This window comes from Camelina sativa, chromosome 11 (genome assembly GCF_030686135.1).
Source record: "Camelina sativa cultivar CO46 ecotype springtype chromosome 11, ASM3068613v1".
In the NCBI taxonomy this organism is placed as follows: Eukaryota; Viridiplantae; Streptophyta; class Magnoliopsida; order Brassicales; family Brassicaceae; genus Camelina; species Camelina sativa.
Genome location: NC_141890.1, coordinates 12,660,383 through 12,675,550, shown reverse-complemented (window position 1 = coordinate 12,675,550; position 15,168 = coordinate 12,660,383). Strand labels below are relative to the sequence as shown.

Below are 15,168 nucleotides of genomic sequence, written 5' to 3'. Positions count from 1 at the left end.
GTGGAAAAGCTATTTTTGGAATAAGCTATCTTGTGGAAGTTTCCTTAAGAGACAAGTTACTAGAGATTCTTGGACAGGCAAGAGGGGTTGATATTCGAGTGGCGGTGAGTTGATGTCGGCATACTGGATTATTAGTCTGGCAAAACTGAAGAAGCAGCTAGAGGATTTGTTGAGTAATGGATTCATCTGTCCTAGTGTATCATCGTGGGGAGCGCCGATGTTATTTGTCAAGAGGAAGGATGGGAGTTTCCGGATGTGTATTGATTACAGGGGTTGAACCGGGTCACTGTGAAGAACAAGTACCCTCTTCCTAGGATCGATGAGTTGTTGGATCAGTTGAGAGGTGATACTTGGTTCTCCAAGATAGATCTGGCGTCGGGTTATCATCAAATTCCGATAGATGAGGCAGATGTGAGGAAGACTGCATTCAGGACGAGATACATGCATTATGAGTTTGTGGTGATGCTGATTGGGTTGACTAACGCACCAACAGTGTTTATGAGATTGATGAACAGCGTGTTTCAGGAGTTTTTGGACGTGTCTTTCATTATTTTCATCGACGATATCATGGTTTACTCTAAGAGTCCTAAGGAGCATGCAATGCATTTGAGAGTGGTTTTGGAGAAGCTGCGAGAGCAGAAGTTGTTTGCTAAGTTGAGAAAGTGCAGTTTTTGGCAGCGTGAGATGGGTTTTCTGGGTCATATTGTGTCTACAGATGGGGTTTCTGTAGATCCAGAGAAGATACATGCTATCAGGGATTGGCCTAGACCGCAGAATGCCACAGAGATCAGGAGTTTTCTTGGATTGGCAGGTTAATACAGGAGGTTTGTGCAGGGGTTTGCGAGCAGAGCACGTCCTATGACTAAGTTGATAGGGAAGGATGTTCTTTTTGTTTGGTTAGAGGAGTGTGAGGAAGGCTTTGCAAGCCTGAAGGAGATGTTGACTACTGCGCTAGTGTTGGCTTTGCCTGAGCAGGGAGAACCCTATTTGGTTTATACAGATGCATGTAGAGTTGGTTTTTGATGTGTGTTGATGCAACATGGGAAGGTGATTGCCTATGCTTCGCGGCAGTTGCGGAAGCATGAAGGTAACTATCCTACTCATGATTTGGAGATGGGTGATGTAGTTTTTGCCCTGAAGATTTGGAGATCTTATCTTTATGGTGCAAAGGTGCAGATGTTTACAGATCATAAGAGCCTGAAGTATATAGGCACTCAGCCCGAGCTGAACTTGAGCAGAGGCAGTGGATGAAGCTGGTGGCGGATTATGATTTGGAGACAGCCTACCACCCTGGTAAGGCTAACTCGGTTGCAGATGCTCTGAGCCGGAAGAGGGTAGTTTCAGCTCAGGAGCAGGAGATGGAGTCTGTAGTAGGAGAGATCGGTGCTTTGAGTTTGTGTGTTGTTTCTCAGGAACTGTTGGGTTTGGAGGCGATTGATGGAGTAGATCTTCTGAGCAGAGTGCGGTTGGCTCAGGAGAAGGACGTGGGGCTGGTGAATACCTCAAAGGATGTGGATTCAGAGTATCAGGTCTCAGATAATGGTACTATCTTGGTGCACGATCGGATATGTGTGCCCAAGGATGAGGAGTTGAGGCAGGAGATCCTGAGCGAGGCTCATGGGAGCAAGTTTTCTATTCATCCAGGAGCGACTAAGATGTATCGTGATCTCAAGAGGTACTATCATTGGGTCGGGATGAAGAAAGATGTAGCTAGTTGGGTCGCGAGGTGCGACGTGTTTCAGCTAGTGAAGGCTGAGCATCATGTTCCAGGAGGGTTACTGAAGAGTCTTCCCATTCCAGATTGGAAGTGGGATATGATTACTATGGACTTCGTGGTAGGTTTGCTAGTGTCCAGGACATTTGATGCTATTTGGGTCATTGTTGACCGGGTAACTAAGTCGGCACATTTTCTGGCCATTAAGAAGACTAATGGAGCAGCGGTCTTGGCTAAGAAGTGTGTGAAGGAGATAGTCAGGTTGCATGGAGTGCCATCGAGCATTGTGTCTGATAGGGATTCTAAATTTACTTCGGTGTTCTGGAGAGCATTTCAGGCAGAGATGGGCACTAAGGTGCATATGAGTACAACTTATCATCTCCAGACAGATGGACAGTCAAAGCGGACGATCCAGACGCTGTAGGATATGTTGAGGATGTGTGTGTTGGATTGGGGTGGCCATTGGGCAGATCACCTAAACCTGGTAGAGTTTGCTTACAACAACAGCTATCAAGCGAGTATTAAGATGACACTTTATGAGGCTTTGTATGGGAGGTCATGACGTGCACCGTTATGCTGGATTCTGGTGGGGGAGATGAGCATGTTCGAGGCAAATTTTGTTCAGGAGACCTCAGAGAAGATTCGGGTTCTCAAGCTGAACATAAAGGAAGCTCAGGATCGGCAGAGGATTATGCCGATAGGAGGAGGAGAGATCTTGAGTTTCAGGTAGGAGACAGAGTGTACCTCAAGATGGCAATGTTGCGGGTCCGAACAGGTCATTGACTGAGACTAAGTTGAGTCTGAGGTATATGGGTCCATTCAGAGTGATTGAGCGGGTTGGACCAGTGGCTTATAGACTGGAGTTACCTGAGGTTATGCGTGCTTTCCATGAGGTTTTCCATGTGTCTATGTTGCGGAAGTGTCTCCGTGAGGATGATCAGTTGTTAGCTAAGATTCCGGAGGATCTTCAGCCTAACATGACTTTGGAAGCGAGACCAGTGAGGGTTCTCGAGAGGAGGATCAAGGAACTTCGGAAGAAGAAAATTCCTTTGATCACAGTCCTTTGGGACTGTGATGGTGTTGAGGAGCAGACTTGGGAGCCAGAGGGGAGGATGAAGGCAAGTTTTAAGAAGTGGTGAGAAACAAGCCACGACTTGAGCTTGTCTAGCCTGGTTCCATGTGTAATTTGTGGCTGGAGCGGGTATGGAGTATTCCAGTCCATCTCTCTTGTTTACTTGGTCGCTTGGGGTGGTTGGTTGTGCGACTAAGTAACAAGATGAGGTGGTGCTCGGGGTACAAAGTTTCTGTGAGGCGGGGTTTTGGGGGAAAGCTTCCAAAAGGGGGAAGTGCTAAAATAGAAAGTTTTATGGGAGTTAGAATTTGTCCATTTTAGTGGTTGTGAGCCTTGTAGGGGCTTGTGTGGTCTTAGTGGCAGGCTTTTTAGCCAATTGTGTGGCCTTTGTGGCGGGCTGTTTAGCCAGATGTGTGGCCTCTGTGGCGGGCTGTTTAGCCAGAGTGCCTGTTTAGGAGGTCCTTCGGGACAGATGGTCTTTGTGACGGTCTTTTGGGACAGATGGTCTTTGTGACGGTCCTGTTTAGGAAAATTGTTTGGCCTTGGTGGCGGTCCTATTTAGCACATTTGTTTGGCCTTGGTGGCGGTCCTGTTTAGGATATTTGTTTGGCCTTTGTGGCGACCCTAGTGGTAGTGAGATAATCCATGTGTGGTCATGAGGTATCCTAGTGAGAGGATATGTGGTTGGTAGGACATTGTGATGCTTACGCGAGCCACGGAAAGGAAGCCTGGATAGGGATAGGACTCAGACGTGTTCGGAATAGTTTGCTCGTGACTCTTGGGGGACTTAGGTTCTCCTAGTACTGCCATATTCTAAGACTTTATGGCTTGGAAGTATGGTTGGTATACTGACTTCGGATGACGATCCGAGAGAGCGCTGTAGGGTGGCAACCCAAGAGACAAATATTGGACTTCCTTATATATTATAGCATGCGGGCTTAGGCCCAATGAGGAGCCAACATTATGGCATGCAGACTTAGGTCTTATGAGGAGCCAATAAAAACTCAAGGTTTAGGCCTGTGAGTAAAGGAAAGTCCAAAAGTCGAGAGCAAATAATGCCTGAAGCGTGAGCCTATCGCCTAGAGGTGATCTTCTGTAGATCGGTTGGAGGAGTGCAGACCGTGGAGACGGTCGCACGGGAGTCCTTGGCTAATGGATGTTCGAGATTCAAGGACGAATCTATGTTGGTGGGGGGGAATTGTAACATCCACGAACCGAAATCCCGGTTTAAGGATTGCATCGGTCGATGCAAGGCCGGTTAAGTGCGGACGAGTTTAAGTTAAATGCTGCGTTTTGGGTTTAGGGAAAAACCCTTAACAGGAGTTTTGTCTCATTCGGTGAGTTTGGCCTTTTTTGAGAGAAATTAAAAGAGAGAAAAGGTTCCTAAGGGTTCTTGAGCGTTCTTGAGCGTTCTTGAGCGTTTTGGGTGATTTGAGGAAGTTCTTGTAGAGATCTGTAGTTGGGATTGATATGCTCAAATTTAACCCTGAGCTACTCTCTCAAATTAAGAGATCAATTGTAGTACTTAGGGATCATATCCACTTCACACAATAGACTTTATAATCTTTTAATTATGCTAAACAGAAATATTTTAATTAAATTGCAAAATAAAACAGAAAATAAAAGAGATGTAAATTCAGAAGGATTAAACGCTAGGCTTAGGGAAATTCTCAGAAAATCATGGAAAATCAGATCAATTAATTAAACAAGCAGGATTCAACAATTAAGCATTGTTCTTGAACTCTAAACACAATTATAAAATAAATCAGTTTTCACTGCAAATATTATCTAAGTTTTAAAACCCGAAAGTCCAAATCTCTTTGCAAAATTCAAGTTAAAAACCAGCAATAAATTCAAGTTTAGATAAGTTCACAAAATCCCTAAATCAAATCTCTTTGCAAATAGGTATTTTGCTCACCAAAGTTTTTTGTCAGGAAAATCAATTATATTTTCATATCAATCAATAATCCTAAGATCTAAATCCAGATGACTAATCAAATATCTAGCATTAAGAACAAGAAAGATAATGAATCCAAACAATTAATCAATCTAACAATCCATGAAATCCCTAATGAGAAACCCTAAACCTAACAAGCAGATCTACTCAGACATTATTGCAAGAACACAAATCATGAATAAAATAGATAGCATTAAGAGATTAAAGGAAGAAGAAAAGGAGTTCTGAATCTTCTCTGGAAGGAGTCTTGATTCTTTTCTCCAAAAACTCTCTAAATATCTCTGGGTTTTCTCTCTCAAAAGTTGCAGGAAAATAAAGCTTAGGTCTAGACAATGACCATAAAAATCCTATATATATTCCTAAAAAACGAATGGGGACTAATGATGCAAAAATGGAAACTTTGGGGCAGAATTGTAAATCTTCAAAACTTGTGGGAAAACTTCCGATTTGTCTTGTGGATACTGCATCGATCGACACCATCACTTGCATCGGTCGATGCAAGTCTCTTAACTTGTCTCCCAACTTCGTAGCTCAGCCTCAATGCTTTATTAAGCTCCAAATATTACTATTTAGTTCCATTATGTTCCCATCCATGCTAAATCTTATAAAAACTCAAAAGACTCTAAAAATACCAAAAAGACTCTATAAATAAGACTTATATCATGGCTAAAAACACCTAAAAACCACGATATATCAGGGATCATTCTAGGAGCTTCCTGGAAGTGTTTGTTTGCTTGTGTAAGGTTCAGAATCTTCTTGGCAAAGGTAAGTGCATGACCATGGCTTATCTAAGCTAGAGCTTATCTAAGCTAGAGCTTCTCTGATATGCTTGTTTATGTGTTGTTAGGCTTGTTAGATGGTTATTTGGGATGTTAGGAAGCTTTCTTGTGGCTTGGGATCGAGTTATGTGGTTGTAGGAACAAAGATCCGACGAGAAGCTTCGGGGAAACACGATGCTCGACATGTTGCATCGGTCGATGCAAGTGCGAGGATGGCGCGTAAAACCTAGGGTTTTCATGTTATGTCGAGCATGCATCGGACGATGCAGTGCGAGTGTCGGTCGATGCATGTGTAACTTGCATTAGTCGATGCATCCCTTGTGTCGGTCGATGCATCCCTTGTGTCGGTCGATGCATCCCCATGTGGTGTCGAACGATGCATGTTGGTGTCGGTCGATGCAGAGTCCTGGTTTGTTATTTTGTTGTTTGTTGATTGTTGGTTGATGGTTAGAGATGTCTCTATTGCTTGTAAGAAAAGCCCAGTAGATGGGAGGATTGCCTTACTGAGTGTTTATTAAATACTCTTGCATTGCGATATGTGTTTGTGGTGCAGGTAAAGGCAAAGTGTGATCGTGGAGTCAAGGCAATGAAGAGGAGGATGTTCTAGGGACTCGATTGGATGTTGTCTGGTATTGCTAGGTTGCTAGAGTTGGGTCATTAGAAACATTGCTAGGTTGCTGGTTTCATGTTTCATGATGATTGGTTATTGAATTGTTGTTATATTTGGTTATTGGTTATTTTATTATTAGATATTTATTGGATATTGGTATTGTTTATTTCCACTGTTGGTTGTGGTTGTGGTTAGGTGGCTAGTGGGTATGAGACTACTAGTTGTAGTTATTTATTATTATTATTTATTATTTATTAAAAAACGGGTAGGATCATTTCAGTATAGTTTGCGGGGTTTCCATATAACGTTTTGATAACCGATATTTTTCTTATCGCCAAATACATAGAAAGATTAACATGACATATAACGTTCTCAGAACCGACACCTTTCTTATCGCCAAATATATAGAAAGATTATAATGACAAAACCATATATTCAAACAATAAAAAGTTGTGAAATTAGTCGCTTGTAACTCTTGCAAGAAAATAAAAAATAGACCGGAAGGTTCAAATGAGAAGAAGGAATTAGTCGCTTGTAAAAACATGAATAATGACATTTTTGTTATTAGTTTAAAAAGAAAGGGATAAATTGTAAATTCAATTAAAAATGTTTCATTTGCACAATTTTTCCAAATGATTTTACCCCTTTGAAACTTATTTCTAAAAACGGTCTAGTTTAGCAAATCTCCCATAATAATATATACAAAATCCTTCTTATTTTTTAATTGATATCATGAACTGATACTTTAAAATTAAAATTAATAAATATATTCTCAAATTTCAAATGCGTATTTTCTTCATAAGTGAATTACTTTTTATTTAGTAAGTTTTTAAAAAATTTGGTATTTATTATTTCAAAAATTCTAATGTTCTTCATTCTAATAAATAACCGTAACTTTTATAAATGATTGTTGCACCATTAAATATATGATATATTTATTTTCCTATTTTCAATTATTTATAAATAATTACACATTGTATGTTCAGACATATTTATTTAATTTTATATTTTTCCAACCTCTATTCATATTTTAATATTATTTTTATTATTTTATTATTTTTATTATTTTGTCTTTTAGTACTGAAGTTCTTTTCTGCAAATTATGTTTTATTCGATGAAAACAATCGTTTGAAATGTGTGAAATAATTTTTAGTTATAATATTTTTTTCTGTTTTAACAAATAAGATGGTGGATCCTAAAAAAATGTAAAATATGATACATAGATGTTGATGTGGACATCCGAGATGGAGAGAGAACCTTTTTTTTTTTGTCAACAGAATTTCATTGATAACAACATAAGATTACAATGTCAGATACAAGAGCCGGCAAGGATCTTAATCCTTCCAGAGGCTTAAGTCGGCAAGTACAAAACATTCCCGGAGATTAAAGGGAAAAGACCCAAACAACTTAAAACATAAAATCCATTCAATTATAACCTGAATCAGAAAATAGAGACCCAAAAATAGACAATTAAAACTTAAATCTTTAAAAATTAAAACTTAAAACAGATCTGAGACAAGAAAAACCACACAAACGGATGCTAATACAAGAATCTCCTAACCGCAATACTTGACCCGGAATAAAGTGTCATGCGACCTCTTTTTGTTGCTCTGGCATGGAACAACGGAGGCAGTGACACAGCTTCAAACCCTACTGACTCTTCAGGAGGAAAGGAAGGAGATCTAGATCTACGGTGGTGAGATTTCTTCATCTGAGGCAGTGAAGAAACCAGTTGAAGATTGCCTCTGCCATGGAGGACGGCCAGATCTGAATATGCGCGTGATTATAACACAAGAACCAAGCCACTAACCTAAAGATGGGAAGATTTAAGCTTTAAAAATCTAGATATGAAAAACTAGATCTAATGTCGTTGGAAGAAAAAAGAGAAGGATGTACCGATGAAAAGAGAAACAAAGCTAAAGAAAGAGAGAAAACCTGACTCCAGTGCTGAGAGAGCCACCAGAGCCGGTTAACCTAGACTGGCGGCAAGTTTTTATTTAGTGAAAAGGGAGAGCGTTTTGAGGATTTTTTATTGAGAGATGATTTCTAAAGTTCTAACTGATGGAGACCTTCAGATGGAGAGAGAACTCCCTAATTATATATATAGATTGGTTTTTTGATTAATGCCAAAGACGAAGAGTGGTTTAGGAGACTCAGGGACCAGTACCACTGTAAGCTCAGTCCTGACTCCTGAAACTACCACCATTGGCTTTTTTGGGTCCGGTTCCAAGCTAACTAAAATTATATTTCTAATTAAAAGAAAGCAAAGATCTCGACTTAAAGCATCATATATTTAAAATATTAATCTCTTCATGATCTCCCATGTTAATTACATATGGACATTGAACTCATTTTATAACCAAAGTTTTGCACTTTCTGTTAATCGAATCATCTAACACCCAAATAATACTTGGTCTAAATCCGGCGTCGCTTGCTAAAATACGTAATGTCATGTGTGTGCGAAAGTGCATCACCATAGAAGTTTTGCTTTAAATTTTACAAACCACAACCACATAAAAAAATGTCTGCACCAAGTAAAAGATGATAGAGATCAATATTTTATACTTCATACAATCATAAATGAGGACTATTAAAGAATCTTGTACATAGTCAAAAGAGAATTGATAAGACATGGTTGCGATTCAGACACAAGTGTTTTATAAAAGAGTTTCACCGGGGAACCCTTAACAATGAATGTCTCATAGATGTTTGTAACGGATTACCTAAAGGCAGTACTCAATGTATGCCTAATGTCTTAAAGCACCAAATGGCCAACTTAGAACAATATCGATAATGTTATTTTCTTTCTTTTCTAATTCCGCTTTACATTGATTACATATGCATATCACATGACAAGAAGTTTTAATATTAGATATGTTTAGTCTGTTTGGAAGATATTAGATAATGTTGGATATGGGCTATGCCCAATATGCCACTCGGCCCAACGAAACTCATTAGTTGCATTCTCGGCCCAGCGAGATTGGAAGCAAGTCATTAATTCCCGCAAGAGGGCAATCTCGGAAATTCGTGAAGGGAACCCTAAACTCTCCTAGGTCAACAGTCTCCTATAAAAGGAGAAAATATTTATTGGGATCATCATCCTGACCCGCGGACAATACCCACAGAGCAATACTTTGCATCGAAAACCGCTATTATCTTTCATATAATTCGTCTTGTTTTCAGTTCGTCATTTTAAGCTTACTAGTTCGTCTGTGAACTAACAAGCTCTAATTCGACTTGTTTAAGTGACGATCTCACGTTTTCCCCGATTAATAAAGAACTTGCTCGCTCTTTCCCACTAAATTTTATTTGTTTAAACTGTATAATCCCCGGTACAAATAGAAGAGAGCCCACTTGTTTACTTTCGGGCGAGCAAAAAGTTTTGTGACTGGAGTGAAATTATTGTACCCTTTTAGTTTTATGACTTTATCTCGCTTTTGACAATAAAAGCATGATTGCTTATCGATATTTTAGTGGGACATCAATAATGGTAATGTAGAATGTGTATGTCACATTAAAGGTCAGCTCCCTAATTAACCAAAGAACAGGATTCTGGGATCCTGAGATTTTGAATGATCTTTTTCTTCCTCAAGATATAACAAGAATCAAGGCCTTAAAACCAATGGTTTCCATAGAAGACTTCTACGTCTGGCTTTATACCAAAAGTGGAGATTTCTCTGTGAAATCAGCGTATTGGTTAGCGGATCAAGAATCCAGCAGTGCTCTCATAAAAGAAGCCTTGATTTAGCCATCAACGATGGAACTTAAAAAACTGGTATGGAAGTTGCAAACTGATCCAAAAATTAAAGTCTTCTTATGGAAAGTGTTGAGTGGTATCTTGCCAGTTGCAGTAAACCTAAATGGAAGAGGAATGAGGGTTGATGAGACATGTCAGGTCTGTGGGGAGTTAGGTGAATCCACCAATCACACTGTCTTTTTATGCCCTCTTTCAAGGTAGGTCTAGGCTCTTTCTGATTTCCCCTCTCCTCTAGAAGGCTTTAACAACGGTTCTATTTTTTCAAACATGTATCACTTGCTGGAAAACAGGGACAATCGGGCTTGGCCTACTATGCTTAGAAAGTCTTTCTCGTGGATTGTCTGGAGAATCTGGAAAAATAGAAACGCTCTTAATTTTAAGGGTAAGTGTTTCTCAGCCGTTGAAATAGTGGAAAAAATCAGAGAAGTTGTTGCAGAGTGGTTCGAGGCTCAAATAGTCGAGTCTGACGAATCTAACCGGAGTAGAGATCAAGAGGATCGGGGGTGCAGTGTTAGAGTATGGGAGAAACCACCAAGAAACTGGTTAAAGTGTAACGTAGGCTCTTCTTGGTCAAAAAGAAACCAGCTCGCATGGTTCCTGGGTCATAAGAGATGAAGAAGGGATAGTGCTCTTGCATAGTCGGCGAGCCTTCTCAAACATTTCATCAAAAGGTGATGCTATGCTCAGGACTTTACTATGGGTTTTAGAAAGTATGGCTAGTCATAAATTGGACAGACTCATTATCTCCTTTCAAGACAAATCTTTGGTAGGAGCAGTGAACAGACCAATTGCTTGGCCGTCCTTTAAACCTTACTCAGCGGCTTTACTAAGAGCTTTAAGTTTTTTTGTGGAATTGAAAGCGGTTAGCAAACAGAGGAGCAAACCTTATAGCGAAGAGTGTTACTGAAGATATGAGATTTCAGTCTTATGTTGCTCAAGGATTTCCTCAATAGACGCGTAATGTCTTTATGGAGGAAAGGGGTTTGTCTTATGTTTGATTGTCAGTTTTTTGTGAATAGTTCTCTGTAAAGGGATCATTCTTTTGTTTGTTGTGATCCAGTAGGAGATCTTTTAAGGTCTGGGTCGTGTTTAGTCATCCAGCTATCTGTCTAAAAGTGTGTGGGTTAGGCTAATTTTAATCGGTTAATTTGGTTCCAGTATCAAGATGTAACAACTTGGTTCCTTTGATGGATTAATATAATATCTAGATGACAAAAAAAAAAAAAAAATGTGTATGTCACAATAGTATTTATTTATATCAAATAAATATATATATTTTTTTTAATGATCTGATGAAAAAAACTATTTATCAGATATGTTCACACAACACTTTTTACCAAAAATATATAACTTACAGAAAACAAAGTGATCATATGCTTTTGTTATCTATGGGGGTTTAGTAATTGTATAGTTTTTAATTTTTTTTGTAAAAAATAGCGTTTGACATAGTCTTTTTTTGTTAAAGAACAATTTTGTCAAAGAAATCTTGCTTTTCATTTTTATATTTTGCTGAAGTGAATATATTGCGCCGGCCCTGCTTCCAATAATCAAAGGATCTGGTGACGAACGAAAGTTATGATTATTAAGTCTACAATTGTATTTTCACTATATAAAAAAAAAAGATAAAGAACATGTCTCCAACTACACTTAGTTTTGTCGTCTCCACTTTATGGTGACATTTTATGATTCAAGCATTGCTTAAGCTCAGGGTTAGGCATTGCTTAACTCTCAAATAATTATTGTTGCAAACCATTCATCTAATTTTCTTTGCTTTAACTTTAATAAACATAGCATCATCTATTATACGAAAAGATAGATAAACATTACCTTTGTTAAGGATACGTCCCTATCATCTCATTACCTCTGCAATATATTGTTTCTTTGTACAGAACTTTACATATCTAGCTAAACCTAGTCTCCCTCTACTCGACTTATGTATATATACTAAGATGTAATCCCTTCTGTAAAATATGTAATACATACAAAACTTACATGGTATCAGAGCTTATCGATACCCTTTTTAAAAATTTCTTTTAAATCTCTGCAGCCTCCTCCTCCTCCTCTGTTTCTTCTTTCGTGTTTCTTCCTTCTGTTCTCATCTTTTCCATTCTTCTTCCTCTAATTTCAGTCTTCTTTCAGATCTAATATTCTCGTCATTTCGCCATGGCTGCAATCGCTGAAACAGTTGACACATAAGGTCTCCTCAACATCAACATGATGAACATCACTAAACTCACATCAACAAACTACATGACATGGAGCCTCCAGGTTCACTCCCTCCTTGACGGCTACGATCTTGCTGGATATGTCGATGGCACTTCCGTCCCTCCAGATTCCATGCTCACTACCTCAGATCCGCCTACTCCAAATCCAGCCTATGCAACATGGCGACGACAAGATAAGCTCATCTTTAGTGGGCTTCTTGGTACCCTCTCTCCCGCCTTGCAGTCCCTGGTGTCTAAAACCAAATCTTCTGCTGAGATGTGGTAGACAATCTCTGCCACCTATGCTAATCCAAGTTGGGGTCACATTCAACAACTTCGTCTCCAGATCAAGCAAGCTGTTAAAGGTGACAAAACCATTGATGAATATATGCAATCTCTCACTACTAGATTTGATCAACTTGCTCTCCTTGGTAAACCACTTGCACATGAAGAGCAACTCGAGTACATCTTTGGTGGTCTTCCAGAAGATTACAAGACTGTCATTGATCAAGTGGAGGGTCGTGAGACTCCACCATCGATTATTGAGGTTCATGAGAAACTCATCAACAAAGAAGCCAAGCTTCTTGCTGTTGCTCTGTCCGCTGTCACCACTGGACCCACTTCTGCTCATGTTGCCACCAATTGGTCATCTCACGCCTCCGGGAAGCAGTCTTATCGTCCTCACCAGCCATGGAACAACAACAACAACAACAACACGTCTCGTCATCAATACTCACGGCAAGATACTCGTATGACCAGAGGCTATCAAGGCAAGTGCCAAATCTGTGGTGTGTTTGGGCACAGTGCCAAACGGTGCTCTCAGCTTCAACGACAACCACACTTTGGCTCTCAAAGTGGTCTGCGTTCCGTCTCCCTTCCGTCAGTGGCAACCACGTGCAAATCTGGCGGTCGGACATCAACAACCAACAACCTCATGGCTCCTTGATAGCGGTGCTACTCATCACATGACAAGTCATCTAGGCAATTTGGCGTTGCACCAACCATACCATGGTGACGATGCCGTTCTCATCGGCGACGGTTCTGGACTCCCGATCTCTCACTCTGGTTCACTGTCTTTACCTTCTTCCTCCTCCTCTAAACCTTTATCCTTGACCAATGTTCTTTGTGTACCAAATATCCATAAAAACCTTATTTTCGTCTATCGTCTTTGCAACACTAACAAGGTCTCTGTTGAATTTTTCCCTTCTTATTTTCAGGTGAAGGATCTGATGTCGGGAATCCCGTTACTACTCGGCAGAACTAAAGGCGAGCTTTACGAGTGGCCGGTCTCACCATCTACCATCAAATCCTTTTTTGCTTCCTCTTCCACAAAACCATCTCTCCAAGATTGGCACTCCCGTTTAGGCCATCCTTCTCATTCTATTCTCAAAACCGTTGTTTCAAATTTCTCACTTCCGCATTTACAATCAGATTCACAGACCATGTTGTGCACTGATTGTGCTATCAATAAAAGTCATAAATTCCCTTTTTTGTAATCCTCTCTTCTCACCACTTACCCTCTTCAAATCATCTTCTCTGATATATGGACCTCACCAGTTCTCTCAGTTGATAACTTCAAATACTATCTAGTGCTTATAGACCATTATACACGCTATACTTGGATATATCCTCTCAAACAAAAATCCCAAGTTCGCGACACCTTCATCAACTTCAAAGCTCGTGTTGAAAACAAATTTGGCACACGAATTGACACTTTCTACTCCGACAATGGCGGTGAGTTCTTAGCACTCCGGCAATTCTTATCGAGCAATGACATCTCTCACCTCACCTCTCCACCACACACCCCAGAGCACAATGGAATCTCTGAGAGAAAACACCGTCACATTGTTGAAACTGGGCTATCTCTCCTCACTCATGCTGGACTACCACACAAGTACTGGACTTATGCATTCTCTACTGCTGTCTATCTCATCAACCGCCTCCCCACTCCTGTTATCAACATGGAGAATCCGCTTCACAACTGTTTGGCACGGCACCAAATTATGACAAACTTCGCGTATTTGGGTGCTTGTGTTTCCCGTGGCTCCGTCCCTACACCAAACATAAACTTGAAAATCGTTCAACTCCGTGTATCTTCTTGGGATACTCTCTGACGCAAAGTGCTTACATATGTCTTCAGCCCACCTCTGGTCGTATATACATCTCTCGCCATGTCAAGTTTGATGAACAGAGCTTCCCGTCGCGATCTCTGTCACAATCACCAACAGCCTCCACACCACCAACCTCTCCAATTCCTCAACCCTCTGCTTTTCTCATACGATCTGACATTTCTCCATTGCCATCTACCTTCCATTCACCACAGCCACCGTCACCACTCGTAACGCCGCCGTCACCACTGCCCGGATCTCCGACGTCAGATCATCACCAGCCGATAATCGAGGAAACCGTCAACAATGCAGGTTGTGATAGTGTTGTCAACGCCGATCTCGCACCAACCCGACCAGTTACCCAACCAGGCCAACTCAAACAATATCAACGTCGTAAACCCACTTCAGGCCCAAACTCGAAGGCCCATTCAAATCCATCAACTTCAAACCCAAATCCAACCCCTCCTACTAACCCAACTCCAACCATACCTACTCAACCCGTCCAACAACCTCTCGCTGCTAATCAACACCCGATGACCACTCGCTGGAAAAATAATATCCAGAAACCAAAAACCAAACTCAATCTCTCTGTTGCTCTATCCCGACATATTCCTCCTGAACCAACTACAGTGAACCAGGCTCTAAAGGATCAAAAGTGGAGAGGAGCTATGTCAACTGAGATTGATGCCTTCGCACAAAATCAAACACTTGATCTTGTCCCTCGTCAGCCTCACTTTAATGTTGTTGGTTGTAAATGGCTGTTTAAGAATAAATTTCTCTCTAATGGTTCTCTTGGCAGGTGTGAGGCGCGATTGGTTGCAAAGGGTTACTCTCAACAACTTGGCCGAGACTATACTGAAACCTTTAGTCCCGTAATCAAATCCACAACGATTCGTTTGGTGCTCGATGTTGCAGTCTCAAAATCGTGGCCAATCAAGCAGCTCGATGTGAACAACGCCTTCCTTCA

General features: G+C 40.5%; 1 protein-coding gene across 1 annotated transcript; it reads left to right on the top strand.

The window, feature by feature from the left end:
* The first annotated feature begins 9,889 nt into the window (after nt 1–9,889).
* LOC147933902 (uncharacterized) lies at nt 9,890–10,504 on the top strand. The gene is made up of 2 exons (XM_087472378.1): nt 9,890–10,086; nt 10,180–10,504. Exons 1-2 carry the CDS (start codon nt 9,890–9,892, stop codon nt 10,502–10,504), a joined length of 522 nt encoding a protein of 173 aa, XP_087328504.1.
* The last annotated feature ends 4,664 nt before the right edge of the window (nt 10,505–15,168 follow it).

Excerpts from the sequence above, each read along its gene's own strand:
- LOC147933902 (XM_087472378.1), top strand. The coding sequence starts at position 9,890 with ATGGAACTTAAAAAACTGGTATGGAAGTTGCAAACTGATCCAAAAATT. Across the intron at positions 10,087-10,179 it reads TTTTTATGCCCTCTTTCAAG|GGACAATCGGGCTTGGCCTA; the intron begins GTAGGTCTAGGC and ends GCTGGAAAACAG.